Source organism: Strix uralensis, chromosome 24 (genome assembly GCF_047716275.1).
Source record: "Strix uralensis isolate ZFMK-TIS-50842 chromosome 24, bStrUra1, whole genome shotgun sequence".
Classification (NCBI taxonomy): Eukaryota; Metazoa; Chordata; class Aves; order Strigiformes; family Strigidae; genus Strix; species Strix uralensis.
Genome location: NC_133995.1, coordinates 7,916,217 through 7,933,042, shown reverse-complemented (window position 1 = coordinate 7,933,042; position 16,826 = coordinate 7,916,217). Strand labels below are relative to the sequence as shown.

Here is a 16,826-nt window from a genome sequence, read left to right as displayed (position 1 = left end):
TGCAGCCCACGTTTCCATCCGATAACCCCGGGCACTCTGGTCTTTCGGAGCGGTGCTGTTACCTGGGAGCAAGCGCTGAGGCACAGCCCAGAACCTGCCCGGTCCTCGCCGCCGTGCCCCTGCTCCTGATCTCTGGGCTCCGTTTGCTGCGCAGCCCCGTTCCCGGCAGCTCCCGGGTTCCGACTCCTGCCAGGGACCAAACCAGCCTCCTCCTGCTCGCCGTGCTCCGGGCCAGGGTGGGGAGGCTCTGCAGAGGACAGTGATTTAATTCCAAGAGTTTCTCAGCTCCATGCTTGGCTGCTGGATTTTGACACTATTACATTTGTTTTCTACATGTTTAGGATGATAAAAATACAACATATATGTGCATCAGCCAATAAAATGTATTTTTCATGGGAAGCCTTTGCATGCAAAAGCCAGATTGGATTTAAAAAGAAATATTAATCTTTCTGTAACGTTTTTGAACCACTTTATAGAATTATATAGAGAACTGTATTCCTGCTGCTTATTTCTTCATTTATAAAAATAGATGTATTGGTTAAATAGGTGTAATTCTTTGTTAAATTCTCTGGAGCTTTTAAACCATATTGAAAGGAATTGTATTACATTTGTGTAGTATCCTTTTGGTTTCATGCCTATTAAGCTCCATAGGAAAGTCTCACCCTGCATGGCTTTACTCAAGAAAAATGAAACACTGAATTTAATATCAAATGATTTACAATGGCTCATGCAGGGTTAACTCCGAGGCAGCAGAGCATGAATACCTGTCAGCCACTGTGAGTCTGGAAGGGCCGAGAGACAAAAAAACTATTTTAAATGAAAAATTAGAAGCAGAGAGGGAAGATTTGTGTGGAAAATGAGACTTAGGAGCCGAGGGTGGTGTGGATGTGGAGCTGGCATCCTCACTGCATCCTCACTACCCCACGCAAATGCAGTATTATTGTCTGGGCTTCTCTGCTGCTGCTCTCCCGGCTCCAGGTTTTATTTTTCTTTAAGGTGTTTTGTGCAGCATGTTTCCAGCTTGTAGAAGAATCAGAATATTTATAAAGTTGTAAAACAGCCAGCCAGCTTCGCAGGCGTCTCTGGGGTTTTATGGGAGTGTGGCAACAGCAGAGCAAGATGGGAAACGAATGTGTGTTACATCTGATGCTAATTTGCACGCTGGTATTTTTTAGCTGACAAGAGCCATTCGACCCAAAATTTAGAGAGTGAGAGTGCTCTGTGTGTGTGTGTGTGTGTGGAATTTTTAATGCCTCTCTCCCAGTTAACCACAGCCTTGGTGGCAACAGATCCCAGCATGGCGGGCGGGGGGCTGCTGCCTCGGCAGAAGCACCCTGGGCTGCCGGCACACTCGGGTTTCTCCCCTGTGACATTGAACTGAAGTGGCAGCTGATAACAGCCCAAGAAAATAATATCACCACTGATAGTTTCTTCCATTGACTTAATAAATTGGATGAAGTGAGGCAGGAGCAGAAGAGGAAATAACAGAGGTGTTTGAAGTGTTTTGCTTAGAAATATCTCACTTTTGTACTGTGAAACACAAGTGACTATTATGTCCGCTATCACTAGCAATAATAATAACTCACATTTACATGAAACCTTTCATCTGAATGGAACCCAAAGCCTTGAAGGCAGTGAAGATCGCTGTGCTCAGGTCACCTCGCAGCGGCAGACGTTGTACTAACACCCTTTCTGCTGATCGTGCGAGGAGATGCTTGGGGGGGGCAAAATCCAACTGCTACCCTGGGGCTTAGCCATGCGTAGGGACGGTGCCGAGTCTCTCGCAGGGCTCCTGGCAAATAATGGAGGACTTAGCCCCAAAAGCAATTTCTTTTGTGCAGCTCCTCTAACGTGTTGGCTGGGCCCTGGCGGGTCCATCAGCCAGCGAGATGCGGTGACTCCGCACTCTGCTCCCATGCCGTGCTGCACCGCGGGCCATGAGTTCACAATTAAAAGACACTCAGGCCCGTTCCCTGGAAACCTGCAGATTCTTAATTAAGGGAAATAAGTTAAAAAACTTCCAGCAACTACTAGATTTATAGGGAGGATAAAATTAAACATGGCTACTAAAATCTGCTGTAACAAAATCTTGTTAGCACTAATGTTCATTTATAGTTTGACTTCCCAGCATTTAATTCCTTCTCTGGTGCAGTAGAGGGACTGACAATTTAATACCCTGAAAGATGGCTTTATGACTTGCTCAGCTGTAAATCAAACTTTTAAAGTTCGTAAAAATTGCTAAAATAAAAAATGGTTTAATAGGAATGTTTTATGGTCCATAACGTTATTATAGCCGTTTTATTCCCTCTGCATTGTTACTTTAATTGGATCACAACAATTCTTGAGATTCTCATTTTTATTGGATAAAACGTAATCTTAAATCAGGACGACCAAAAACATCTTCAATACGTCTTTTGATTTATCACTCCTTTCCTTCAGTCCCTTGCTGTAGAGCTGCTGCTGACCCAGCACAGAGCTCGGCCGGGCCGGGAGCACGTCTGGGCAGGGGCTGGCTGGCAGGGTTGGTCCCGGTGCCCTCGGCCCCGCCGTGCTGTGCCGGCAGCTCCCTGCCCAGCCTGGGAATTCTGTAACCTGCGTTTGCAGCGTGAGCAGCCGGCGATCGCAGTGCGGACAGTGGATCTCAGTCATCATTTCTTCTCCCCCTTTGCCTCCCCAGGTATCAGACCGCTCAGTCGTGGCTCTTGTTCCCAAACAAACCTCCTCCTACAATATTCCTGCCTCTGCCAGTATATCCCGGACGTCTATCAGTAGATACGGTAAGAAGCAGTTAAGTGCCGGCACACAGTGGCTCATGGATGGTGACTGGACATCGCTCCTGCTGCACAGCACCACCATGTCGTGCAGCTCACACCTTTACAGGGGAATTATCTGATGGGGCGGGTATTGAAGCTGCCTTTGTTGCAGGAAAGCAACACCTTAAGGGAATTAGGTGGGGAAAAAGCAGCAGCTTCCTCCAAAGAACCACACCACGTCAGCCAAAATGAAAGTACATTCACGTGTCAGACAGAAAAATGTCCTTGGCTAATGGTTTTTTGCAAAGGCTTTTCCATCTATGAGCAGGACAGCAAAAAGACCAGAGAAGCTGAGAGGAAGGAAAAGGAAATGCCAAGCATGTGAGCAGCCCTTGGAAATGTGGGTCTTGGAAGAGCCCGGGGAAAGGGTTTAGGCTCAGAGGGGATGGATGGGTGCTGCGGAGCAGCCGTGGGGCTCCCGCTGCAGGAAAGCAGCTTTGTGTCCCTTGCACAAAGAGGGGCTGCATGAGAGAAGAGACTGCTTCCTTCACCTCTTTCTTCTTGAAGTGGAGGATCCCGAATTCTTAGCTAATGGGTCAAAAATGGGTAACAGCAATCTTAACTCAGCGTGCTCAGCTGCGCACACCTGGGAATTTGTTATTTGCATAATAGCGGGGCTTGGCACTTCACAGAGGGTCCCTGAAGACGCTGCAGCCTGAGTGAATGAGTTTGCAAGGTGCCAGGTGTGCATTTATAGCACTAAATCCACCATAATAGTAATAATATACTTCCATAAAAGGCAGCAGTGGCAAAATCTCTTAATACGCTGATCCTTCATTATCTTGCGTTTTACAGAGTGTTTTACAAATGAGAGGTCTCCTGACAAACCCGTCTCCTCTTGTTTATAGCTCCCAAAATAATGGTTTTTTTTCTCAAGCAAGGGTTCTGAGGAGCCACCCACAGGAGAGTCTTTAGGCAAAAGCCAGGAGAAAAGGCATTTCTCCCTGCGAGGTGCAGTCCACCCGCGTGCCCAGCACTTCCCGCGCTTCAGGGCATGGAAAAAACAAGACTGGGTCACACAACCTGAGTCCTCAGTGCTCATTGATCTATGTCAGATGGAAAAGCTTTTGCAAACTCCCAGTATGAACTATCATCATTGCTCATGTTAAGATTAATATTTCTAATTGTGCAGACAGAATTTAAATGAGATACTTATTTACTTCCCCCGTTATATATCAGTACAGAGCTATGTTTAAAAATAGAATTACTAGATGCTTCCCTAGCTGTCCCCCTGTCTGTCTCCTTAATTACATCAGTTGGAGTACTCATTTATCTAAGCCTTAATCAGAGATGAAAATCTAGCTAGTTTGGTAATGACTTGCATATTTCCCTTGGCTGATTTGTGATTGATCCCCTTACTCTCGATGAGGAGGGTGAGCTGCGAACTGGAGGCTAAACTTGAGAAAATGCACAAGGTTCCCAGAGAACAAAGAAATTTAGTGAGAAGAAAAAACCCAACAATGCGTGTTTGTGCTACTCAGCCCCATGTCTTGGCTTGAAGACACCGTGGATGGGATCCAGGGAGGCACATTCTTTGGGAAGTTAAATAGATCTCACATCCCTCCATGATTTCTGAGCAATTAAAGGAAAAACCTTTGTCTGCTTCCCTTTGAGCTCCCCTTTCCCTGCCGGGAGGAGGGCAGAGGCAGGGACAGCAGGGAGGCTGGGATGCAGGACTGGCCTCAGGCTCTGCAGTCAGTGCTCAGCATGAGCCCTTGTTGCTGTAATGAAAGCCTCAAGGACAAGAACAGCAGTTTCTTCTGCCCTTTGTGCTGGTTGAGCTGGGCAGCTTGCTATTATTTACAAAATGCTGGCATCAGGACTCCAGTGCCGCAGGAACTGGTGCCCAGGGTTAATGCGCGTGAGCTGTAACTCATGGAGGAATCTTGTGTGGACCTGTATTATTGAGTTCACATAAGTAGAGGATGTGAATGGAGCAGAAAAGTCCCATGTCTGAGTGTGAAAACAGAAAGGCTCGAGTCTGAGGGACTCTGTTCAGCAAAGACCAACACGTACCTTTGGTAAACACTCAAATTTTGTTGGTGCCCGGGTGGTACTACATTTCATTACACCATAAAAAAGCCAGTGCAGATGATCTTGTCATTAGTGAGCGTGGTGGGATCACCAAGAAGAGACAATTAAATGAAAAAGGGGTTTGCTTTGAGCATGACTGACTTCTCTTCCCGTCGTTCAGACTCCACCTTCCGCTACACTGGCAGCCCCGACAGCCTGCGCTCCCGGGCCCCCATGATCACCCCCGACCTGGAGAGCGGGGTCAAGGTCTGGCACTTGGTCAAAAACCACGACCACGGAGACCAGAAGGAAGGAGACCGGGGCAGTAAGATGGTGTCTGAGATCTACCTGACCAGGCTGTTAGCTACAAAGGTAACTGCCGTGTGCTAAATTTGCTTGGAAAATGCATAGGAAGGTCCCTCTCGACACTTGCCAGGGGGCCTGTGCTGCCCCTAATGATGCCCAGCTCCCAGGGCAGGGACTGTCCCCATCAGGCCTTCCTGGGCCCTGGGGCTTGGGTGGCTCCTGGAGCAGTGGTAGAAACACAGCCCAGATTTCCTCACTCTGCAGGGTGATTGCTGCAATATTTCATTCTTCTGTGCGGTATTAAAACACAAAGAGTTGGAGAGACGCAGCAGTGCCTGTAAATATTTAACCAGTTTCCTTGGCGAGAGAGAGTTTTCCTGCCTTTCACCGTGTGTTCATCGCTGTAGATAACGCAGATTTGCTTTTGAAAGCAAAAGAAATTGTTTCAGGTTAGAAATAAAGAGTAAGTGCAGCCGTGAGTAGCTGAGGCTGGAGCATTCCCCCAGGGTCCTCCAGCAGCGCAGTCGGTGTTCGTAAACCCCCGACCTTGCTCACTCCTGTGGGGTCCGTGGCGGCACTTTGCGGGGCTGCGCAGGGCTGGTGACACCATCTGGCGTCCCCTCCTGCCACCGCCGCTTGGCCGAGCGGGACCCATCCCCCCCTTCACCTTCTCGGTCGCTGCTCCCATTAGGGTACGCTGCAGAAATTTGTGGACGACTTGTTTGAGACGCTGTTCAGCACCGTGCACCGCGGCAGCGCGCTCCCGCTCGCCATCAAGTACATGTTCGATTTCTTGGATGAGCAGGCAGATAAGCACGGCATCCACGACACTGACGTCAGGCACACGTGGAAGAGCAATTGGTAAGCGTGGAGGAGGAGGGTGGAAGGGGAGGCAGACCTGAGTATTGAGCAATTGTCTGTGTCCTGGGGAAGAGCAGAGATGGAGAAGAGCTTTGGGAAGGCTGGGAATAACCACGTCCCGTAGCTTCAAAGCATGAGGCCATGCTAATGCTTTTCACAGAATCACAGAATCATCTCGGTTGGAAAAGACCTTGAAGATCATCTAGTCCAACCATTAACCTCACACTGACCGTTCTCACCGCTGCTGCCCTGTGCAGATGTGGCAGTGGGTTTGATCCTGGTTCGTGCCACCCCCGTGCACACACGAGCCGAAACCCCGGCGCGGTGTTAAATCAGGAGCCCAGCTATCCCCGAGTCCTCCACCTGTCTGGGAGCTGGGCGCTGGCCTTGGGCTGTAGATCCACACACCTGGACTTTGGAAATTGCTGACTTTGCAGAGCTGGTCTGGTAGGGCTCCCTGCCTGCACCGCCCTGCCTGCACAGCTGCTGTGGCGTGGATGCTGGTGCGGGCTGGCAGGGGAGAGCTCAGCAAGTGGCTGCACCTTCCTCATCGCTTCAGGCAGCAGGTGGAGCAGCGGGAGGAGGTGGCGAAGGGGGGAAGGAGCCAGCCCTGCATGCAGCCGACATGGACTGCAGCCCGGTCCAGCCTTCTCCAAACAATGGAAGCTCTCACGTCTCTGCCTCTGCTGTTATTTTAGGATTAAAAGCTCCATGGGTTAGAAATTTACCTCTGCGAGGAAGAGAAAAAAGCACAACAAATCGTTGCTCCCTGAAGATTTTTGTATTTTCCCCCAAGTCCCTCGTGGTTTAAAAGGCCTCTAATCACCACGGCTGCAAAAGCTGAGTTCCCTGCTAAGGCTGTGGGAAGCTAAAAACAATTTATTTAAAGCCTTAGAAGGAGTTATTAGGATAAAAACTCTAGAATCACAAAAAAAAAAGATGAGACTTCTTAAAGCAATAAAAAAGAAAGTGTCAACTGGCAGAGTTTGGTCTGCCAGAGCCATCAGAACACGAGCCCTGGTCCTTCCTTCTGCCCTGGGGGGCTTGGGAAAAGGGCAAAAATTTGGTCTCGGAATAAGCTCTGCTGAGCACTTTGGTCAGCTGCAGCATTCCCAGAAAGGGAATTTTGGTGGGGAGATGGGAGAAGGCTTATGCCACTGGAGCAGGTCAATGCAAAGGGGGGCTTGGAAGAGAGAGCTGGGGTAAGGGTGGGATCAGGGGAGCTGGCGCTGCCGGGGACGTGGCCGAGCTGCCTGCCTGCAGTGCAGCAAGAGTTAAGGCTGAAGCCTTCAGTGCAGCTAGCTGGATAGAGAGAGCCGAGACTTGAAAGGTAATAGAAAGCAGCAGCTGTTTTTTTGATCCTGCTATACAGTCAAAGAAAAAAGGAATAATAATTCCCCTTTGATTGCAAAGGCCTCGGGATTTGGGGACAAAGGCTCTGATGCCTGCTGCACCGCTGGCAGGTGCTGGACTGCGGAGCGGCCGGACGAGAGCCCTGCGCCGCAGCTGCCCGCCAGACAAACCCGGTGGAACGGGCAAACCCGGTGGAACAGACAAACCCAGTGGAACGGGCTCCTTGCCCAGCGAGGGGCCGCTCACCTGGTGCCACTGAACGCCACTCGTCTCTGCCCTGGCACAGCCAGCCCACCCTTGACGCCTGCAGCCCGCCGGGCTCTCGCCTCCTCCACCTCCCCATGCAGGAGGACCCTGGAGCAGCTCCCGGGGCGCAGCAGGACCCATCACAAGCAATCAGGGCAGCACTGGGCTAACTGGTGTTTGACGGACCTGGCCCAGCTCCTATTCAGATTATTGCCACTTCCCAACGTTTGTATTCTGCTTGAGAACACAAACAGCAGCAACTGTCCTTTCCTAGCCTTTGTCTTAACATCTAATTTTTATTTCTTGATTTCCCTGCAGCCTCCCTCTCCGATTCTGGGTGAACGTAATCAAAAACCCCCAGTTTGTGTTCGATATCCACAAAGGCAGCATCACGGACGCCTGCCTCTCTGTCGTGGCACAGACCTTCATGGATTCCTGCTCCACCTCGGAGCATCGCCTGGGCAAGGATTCGCCCTCCAACAAGCTGCTGTACGCCAAGGACATCCCCAGCTACAAGAGCTGGGTGGAGAGGTGAGCGGCAGCGCGCGGGCAGCCGCGGCGTGGGCGCAGGGCTGGCGTGGGTGCCCCAGTGCTGCCCGTCCCCCCGTGCTGAGCAGCTTTGCTCTCGGCGGCTGCTGATGCAGGAGGGTGGCTCTGGCAGCACATCGCTGAGCATCGCTGCTCTTCTTTTCAGCTTGTTACAAACCAGGATCCTGTTTTGCTAGATGTAAGCATAAAGCAAAATGATGTCCTTTTCCCTGCAGAGCTCGGTTTAAATCTCAAGAAAAGAGGCATTCTGAGCCTGCGTGTTCCTCACGGCCTCGCTCGGCCTTTCCTTCCCGCAGGTATTACGCAGACATCGCCAAGCTCCCCGCCATCAGCGACCAGGACATGAACGCCTACCTCGCCGAGCAGTCTCGCCTGCACTCCGCCGAGTTCAACATGCTGAGCGCACTCAACGAGATCTACTCCTACGTCAGCAAGTACAGCGAAGAGGTGGGTGTCCCCCGGGGCGGGCGCAGAGGCGATGCCACCCCAGAGCTCCTTCCTCCAACCTTGTCCTTGATGCAGCATGACCGTAGCTGGCACGGCTGCTGTTCTGTTGGCACACAAAGAGGTTCAGGTCCTGGCCGTGCCTGTAGGACACTTCCCAGGAGGATTGGGAGCTAAAATGTTGTGGGAGCAACTGGATTCCTCAGCCTTGGCATATGCCCAGTGCAGCCCACTCCTAAATGCAGTGGGAAATCGTCATGACCCAGTGAAGCTCCCCAGAAACATCCCTGTCTTTTGGGAACAGCGTGGTACAAATCCCATGGTGCAGTGACGCAGACTCCTGTTTGCAAAGAATCCCTGGCAGCGAGAGCTCCTTTAATGAATGCATCACTTGAGACCAAGTTCTCGCCATCTGTTCCACCCCTTCATTTCAGTGTAAGAAGAACCTATTTTGCAATTATGTCCGTTAAAAGGAAGGGTTTTGTCATTTCATTGCATGTATGCATTTGTGATACAATGCCACAGCTATTTTCCGATTAGGGTTTAAAAATCTCATAACTTTCATGCTAAATGAGACAAGAAACGTGGAGCCCAAGGTACAGGAGTGGGAACGATTGTGTTGTGTGGGTAACGTGCACCGAGCGGTCCAACAAATCGGTGAGCACGGCTGCGGCACGGCGAAGCGCTCGTCGCGTTGCTTCGCCATCCGTTATTTAAGCTTCACACATCCACATGCCAAGTTGCTCACATCTTGCTGCCCACCCACCTCTACCACCCCCTCTCGCACACTGACTTCTTTCTCTTTTTTTTTTTTTTTTTCTCCCTTTTTATTTTTTCTGCACCAGCTCATTGGGGCTTTGGAGCAGGATGAACAGGCACGTAGGCAGCGTCTGGCATACAAAGTAGAGCAACTTATTGGTGCCATGTCTATTGAGAGCTGAAGAAAGGTTGCGGTGCTCACAGATGGCAAAGGGCAGAGGGTTGCCCAGACTCTCGGGAATTAAGAGGGAGAACAAGCAAGAAAGGCGCTGGACACATATAAATACCAAGGCTCTTCTGGAGGGAGCAGAGACTGGCCCAAGGACTGACTGTTCAAAATCATACAGGATCCGGTTTGAAAAGGCAGGAAGAGAAAAAAAACAGAGCATCTCAATCAAAGTCAAACCAAGATGGATCACTTCTTCAAGTATACATGGAAAGAAGGAACCTGGAAAGTCTGGATGTCTCCATGACTGCTGCTTTGCATGAAAATTGTTTGATGTATATTAGAAAATAAAACTTTATTTAAAGGTTTTTTTAAAAAAAAAAGAAAAAGAAAAAGGAAAAAAAAAGAAATAGAGCAAAACCCACAGAGGCCACAGAGATAATCCTGGCAACAAGGTCCAGCTCTGAATCCTGTCCTTGAGAGACTCCCGAGGACGTGGCTCAGGCGTTCTGCGAATGGACTCTTACACCAATTGGAAAGTCTGGAAAATGGAAATTTCCTTCTTTTTGGGATCTTACAAAAAATATGAGCACAAGTTTGCACCACACCTTTTTACACAAGTAAAATAGCAGTTTAGCCAGAAAATAGTTCAGTGGCTGAGTAACTTATAGGCACTAGAAGGAACTTTACCTGAATTGCAAAACCATCAGATCATCCAACCTGTCTTGAAATCCAGCTTTATCTATGTATTTATATAGTGTCAATATATATATATTTTTTTTAAATCCCATTTACTGTCGAACGAGGAGAGATCTGATTTTAAACGCTTTCCCCTTTCCCACCCCCGTTCCGCCTCGCTGGCCGCCAGTGCCACCGCGGTGACCCGGCAGCGCCCTGAGCGGTGGCCGCGGTGGGGCCCGGCCGCGCTCGGCGCCTTGCTGGGTCCCGCAGGTACCTCTGAGCAGCAGCGGCCGCCGGCCCCCTCCCCGCCGGGCAGAGCTGGGATGAAGCCTCCTCGGTTGCGTTTTGGTGGCGGTTTCTGGCAGCCGCCTCTGATTTCTTGCAGTAAAACCCAACAAACCCCCAATGTTTACAGTGAGCGATACTTGAAAAGACTCGACGTAGCGAGATGAGATATTTATTGCTTTTCTGTTTGACTTGCAAAGTTGATCAGCACAGGCTCCCTTTGAGGTTCTCTGCCAGCGCCGTGTCGCCCGGGGTCAGGTGCAGGACTCGTGTTTCCACTGGGGAGGGGAAGGAAATCTTTGCTCTAGGCAAGGGAAAACCTTAACCAGCACTCCACAGGCCAGCTAGCGCTGCTGTCTTGTCTCTGTCTCGGCGTCTCGTTGTGATATTCAGTTCCTTGCTGGCCCCAACGACGTGTGTTCTTGTGGCCAGTGATAGGCAAATGTTTGTGAGTGTTATTTCTTTCAAAGACACCAAAGCTTATGTGTGTCCCTTTGTAGAGCGCCAGGAGGGGAAGGAACGCTGTAAATATTTCTCTCTGTGATAACTATTGATATTTGTGCAGGCTGCAGTGGGGAGGACAGGGTGATTAGGTCTAATGGAAATACAAGTATTGACTGCATGAGCTTGGCAGTGGCAGCAGAACAGCTCCCAGCCTCTGCTCAGCCCTGCCCAGGCAGTGCCGTGCTGGACTGGGACCTTAGTTTGCAGCCAGTGTGTGTTGAAGGAAAATCCATTTTCACATCCATCCCCCTCCTCCACCGTTCCTGCCCAGAAGAGCCCGGGAGGGTCCCCACGGGCTCCCTGTGCGCTGGGAGAGCTGCTGGCTTTTGGTCTCGAGATGCCGTCCTGAGGGGAGCCAGCAACAGGGGAGAAGCATGGAGAGAAATACTCAGGAAACTTGTTGTTTTAATTACTGTTCAGTAAAAGCCATGCCAAGTCCACTTTCTTTTAGTAATCCACTTCTGTGAGTTTCTCTGGGCCCTGTTAATACTCTGGAAAAAAATCTAATGATAATGATCAACCTTGTGCAATAAGTTCTTGACATTTACAACAGCCTGAGCTTTGTAACTGGAGGACTTGGATTTACTGAGACACAAGAGAGCTGGCAGAGAGACTGAGAAGCAGAGCAGGATTCGTAGTGCCCATTATCGGGAGAGTTCCCTTCCCAGGGATCCCTCTCCTGCACAGTGAATCGAATTTCAAAGACAGAAAACGTGCAAATGTCTGGGTTGTCCTGTTAAAGTCTGGCACGTGGAGCCCAGCGCCACAGACGTGGTGAATGAGCCGTCATCGCAGCAGCCGCCAGCCTGCCCTGCTCCTTGCTGCTGGTGTTACAGGGGATCGCAGAGTCAGCTTGTGAAATCCTCCAGGGCTCATTTTTTACTGGTTTCTGTCACTGCTGTTCACAGTGATCCGGCACGCAGCTTATGTGAGTGATTCCCAGATCTATAGTCTAGTTGTGGTCGTTGTTTTGGGTATTCATATTCAGATCGTTCACCAAATTCTTACGGTACTCTGAAACCCAAAGAAAGCTCTCCAAATGCTTTCCAGTTTCCAAACGTGTCTGAATGTCAGTCTGAATAGTTGTCTCTGCAGGATTCACAAAATGTGAGTACTGCCCAAAGCAAAGACCTGGCTTTTCATCACCTGGGTGTTGGTGAATGTGTGTTTGCCCGAGTCAGGGACTCCTCGTCCCCTTTTCTTCACGTCTATTTAAGAGGCTTTTGCGTAGCTGCTTTTAAGCCTATTTTCCTCCTCCTGCTCTCCACCATCGGGCCAGGAGCACCCCATAAGCAAACATGTTGTCATTCCCCCTTCCCCAGTATTTTCTCAGCCATCCCCCGGGGCTGTCGGGCAGTGCTGAGGGTGGGTTCTGCAGGGACCCAGCGGCGATGCCGCTGACCAGTCGCTTTCCCACGTGGGTTTTGGCTGCCTGTTGCCCCGCGGGCAGGCAGCGGGAGAGGGGGCACACGGGAGGTCTCCCTGCTCGGGATGCTCTGTGTGCGGTGCAACGGGCTGCCGGCCCTGCTTGGCTGGTTTGCCCTTAGCAGCCTCTCCCCCTCCGCTGGCAGGAGCCTGGGAAAGGGCCCGTAAATCGGGATTATCCTGGAAGGTAAAGATGAGGGGGAAAAAGAGAAATAGTTGCAGAGCCCAGAGGGATTGGTTTCTGAGCAAGGATTAAAAGAATCCAGCGTGTCCAAGCTGGCTAAACGCAGGGTCTGTATTCCATGAATACCCCAGAGCTCTAAGGAGAGGGTTGGACAACCGAGTTTGTTTTCTGTGCTGTGGAAGCAAGTTGAGCAGAGGAGGAAAGGGAAAGCAGCAGGAGCACTTTGCAAACCAGAAAGCTATTACACTTTTGACTGACTTCCGAGGGTAGCAGCAGAAACATCTCTGCTTCCCTCATCTGAAAAGGTGTCAGCAGGATGGTGTAGGGAACAGCACCGTGCTGAAATAATCTGCCAAGGGTCTACTCGTGGGGGTCAACATGAATTATGGATCTTTACAGGCAATTATATGGAATGAAGCAACACATCCCCTTGGAGCAAAGTGCTTGTAATCTATTGCCCTGTTTGAATCCGACTTTTCAGTTACTCCTTTGGGAAGAGGAATTCCGCCTCAGATCTCAATTGGCATTTTCGTCGCACTTGCAACAAACTGGACTCAAGGTTTGGTCAGGAGGGGGCAGTGACTTTGCCTTAGATGAAATGATTTCACATCCCTCTCATTGCCCCCTTCCTCCTACAAGGCCGGTTGGTGTTTGGATTCTCCAGTTCACTTCACTTCAGGTATTTCGACATCAAAGTGGGAGACGTCATTTTCCGGAATCTCTCTGCCTGGTGTCACTGCTTAAATAATTCCATTTAATCTTCTGCTCATGAGCTATCAAAGCACCCACTCCAAGGGGGAGCAAGGTGCTAATCAAACGCTTCTCCACCTTGAAAGCCTTTATTAAAAACCCATATACAAGAGTCTAACTTATAGGCAAGCTTGTCTCCGCATGAGCCCCGCTGTGGAGCACCACAATGCTGCAGCCCACCAAAGTACAGAGGATGTGGACATCAAGTGGTCCACGCTTTGCCATAAAGGACAAGTTTATGTTTAGAGGGAAGCAGGAGAGATCAGCATGGCCAAAGTGCTGGAGCCCCGGTGGGATCCACCATGGACCAGTCTGCTGCTCGTGAAGACCCGACCATGGGAACCAGCGCTGAGAAGCAAAACCACTGCCATGGCCTCGGTGCTGGTGGGCAGCGTCCCGGGCAGCGTCGGGGAGGTTTGTCCCCGAAGGATAAGGTGCCTTCCTGCGGGGTCACGGTGCTGTGGCACAGGGGGGATGGTGAGTGCAGCCGCTCGATGCGGTGGCAACAGAGACCTTCATCACAGCAGTGCCTTCAACACACTGTCTTAAAATCCTAATGGCCCGTCCCCACGTGTGTTCTCTCTCCTACCTTCAACTGGACTTCACCAAAAATGTCATAATGTCGGAAACAGTTTGGATGGGCACGTGGAGGACAAGAAGCAAGAGGGCTTAAAGCTCTGGGGTGGCGTTCCTGCGCGCTGCTGACTCCGAGTGCCTCGCTGCGAATCATTTAAGTCTGCGTGGAAAGAGTCGGAGCGCTTCCCTCCTCCGGTGGGCACAACCTACACGCAGGGTCGTTTCCAGAAGTCCCAAGCAGCCAGCGAGGATGAGGAGCTCCGAGCTGCCCGCTGCCCTCGCCCCGTCCGCAGGGCAGCAGGTTGGTAAAGGGCAGAGCAGCTCCCAACATGGTCCCTGCGATGCTCCTGTCCAAGCCTGTGCCTCCAGCCTGTTCCCTGGCAGCAGCCCAGCTGCGTTCTCACCTGTCACTGGCTCTTCTCCATCCAGTTCACAGTGCTGTCAGAGCTCACCTGTCTGGGGACTCGGCTCGCCAAACAAAATGAATCTAAAATAGACTGACTTGAATAAGCTGGGACATCAGGGAAAGCTCACGAGTGACTGTACCCTGGAGAGAAGAAAAAATATTCCGAGAAGGATAAATAACTGACATCAAAGATGCATTAAAATGCCACAAAGCTTCAGCCATCCTGTTTCAGAATTGCATTTGTACGATAAACCGCAAGCCGATAACGCAGGGAGCTGCGACGTTGTATATAGTTGCGTACTAGGTAGAGCTGGGTGAGCAGTCCCGTCTGTGTAGTGAATGTGTCTGCAGTGCAAACACCCGCATCGCCCCGGCCTCCTCCCCGCCTCCGCCCGAGGCCAGCGGGTCGGGGGGTGAAGGCAAAGCACTGGTGACAGCTGTGAGGCCACCCAAATCCACGTGGACAGGATTTTTTTTTAATTAGACGTTCGGTGTAGAAATATCGGAGTAAAAGATGCCGGTGTGCGCTGGGAAGAAGGTGCCATTCAGGATCTTCTGAGCTGAGCAACCCTGAATGTGCGATTTAAATGTAGGGTGGTCAGATTAGTTTTGAAGGGGAAGAGGAGGGCTTCAAAGGGATTTTCGCTGCCTGGAAGGCTTTGTGCAGAGCCTCTGTTCACCAGGAGAAACCCCCAGCCTGGGGCCGTGGTCCTGCTCTGGGCAAGGCAGGGTGCAGGGGCCGGTGTCCCAGCTGTGGGCGGTGCCTCCACCTTCCTGGCTCCTAGCAGAAAACGCTGGGTCTCGGGCACGCGCCCGGCAGCCCGGGTGCTTCGCTGCATGCTGGGGGCCGTGGTGGGAGGGCGGGGGGCCGGGGCAGCGGGGCAGCACGGGACGGCACAGACCGACTGCTCCCTGGCTGGGAAAGCAGCTCCTTGTCTCGCCTGGGCGTCCGCACCGACGTCGCTGCTGCGGCTGCACCGGGAGCAGCTCGAAGGCAGCTGAAGGTTTTGGCCGGGCTGTGAGCACGGCACTGTCTGTGTGCTTGTTCCTTCAGATCCCCGTTTGCCCCCGTGTTACCCATTCCTCTCCTTCTTTCTTTGTAAAAGTGGAATATAATACTGAAAAAATAGACGTTCCTGCAGCGCATAAGAACACGCTCAGAAGACCCGCAGGGTCCATCCAATTGCATGGCCAATATCCCAAACTCTCTGGGCCTCCTGAGGCTGCCAAATCAAATCCGAGATCTCCTGTACGGCCTTTCCTTTGAGATTTTGAATACCTCTATTTCAAATAAGCTTGGAAGTTTATGCAACAGCTTCTCCATCAGATGTTTCCATCTCATGAACTGTGCAGCAGAAAGAGGAGCCGTCGGAAAGTAAATGAGCTGATGAGCTGATTTTGCCACGTTATTTCGTAGCTTCAGAAGATACTGCAGTAAAATTTCCTTCTCATTGATGAGTGTTTCTGTGTTAAGGGCACCTTGGGGGCCGTTATGAGGAGCGGTGGGAAGCAGCAAGGGGAAGGGAATGTACAGGTACTAAAGCTTCTGGAGTCCCCAGAAATGTCACAGAAAGTAGAGGTATCAGCCGTGGAACAGATTCTGATTTCTTCTGCCCCCCTCCTTAAAATAAACACATGCCAGTTTTAGGGGACTTGTGTATTGGCAGGAATAATGAATTGGTTGGTGTCCGTACCCATTCCACCGTATCGTTCTCTGGCTCCTCCCCTCCCCATTATACTTGACACACTGGAGTTCTGTATTATATTTTTTTTAAGATGATTGTCTGTTTTTTGTTGTTTTTACAAGTGTTGTGGAAAAAAATGTAAGAAAGTTTAAGTATTTAAAAATGTTCCAAGGAAAAAGGGGGTTTTGTTATTATTCTAATATATTATTGTGTACCTATTGTAAATATGAAACACTCCTATTTTGCAAGCCAAGGACTCACTTTGTACTGTTGTTATATATAAATAAAGTTTACTGGTTAAAAAAGCCCTCCTGAGCGGGTCCTTATTTTCTGACATGTGCTGTGTGGCATTTGCTGTGTATTTGTGAGAAATATTTACTTACTGAAAGTAGGGAAAAAGCAGGGCAGGTGAGGCTGTTGCCGTCCTTGCCGGCCTCTCTGCCCTTCAAGAGCCATCAGCACAGTTTCAGCATCGTTGCTCACTGGCCTCAAGCTCAGGAATGTCCCGTGAGACGTGCTAGTTCATCATCTCACAAAAAGGGGTCGGAGGGCTGAGATGTCTCCGAGGAGCACCCGTCCTCGCAGGCAGGAGAGGGCCCGCAGGCAGCCAGCGGGAAATACCGGGCACTTCCACTCTGGTTAGGGAAGGAGCAGGCAAACGCTGTTTACAAATAAAAGGCCTGGATGAGTTCTTCGTGTTTTCCCCCTCCTTGAAATTATCAGTCCTTAAGGTAAAATGCATTTGCTTCCATTTCATAAATTCAAGCTAACATTTTAGCAAACGCTGAGAGGCATCTGCTGAGTAGTAGGAATCAGCAAG

General features: G+C 50.6%; 1 protein-coding gene across 1 annotated transcript in view; it reads left to right on the top strand.

Moving 5' to 3' along the window:
* PLXNA2 (plexin A2) overlaps positions 1 to 16,314 on the top strand; it is a 175,517-nt gene extending 159,203 nt beyond the window's left edge. Inside the window, exons 27-32 of the mRNA XM_074893865.1 lie at positions 2,678 to 2,777; positions 5,008 to 5,198; positions 5,824 to 5,993; positions 7,911 to 8,123; positions 8,438 to 8,588; positions 9,431 to 16,314. Of these exons, the coding sequence (XP_074749966.1) occupies positions 2,678 to 2,777; positions 5,008 to 5,198; positions 5,824 to 5,993; positions 7,911 to 8,123; positions 8,438 to 8,588; positions 9,431 to 9,526 (921 nt within the window). The 3' untranslated portion in view covers positions 9,527 to 16,314. The remainder of the gene's footprint in view (positions 1 to 2,677; positions 2,778 to 5,007; positions 5,199 to 5,823; positions 5,994 to 7,910; positions 8,124 to 8,437; positions 8,589 to 9,430) is intronic.
* Positions 16,315 to 16,826: the final 512 nt, after the last annotated feature.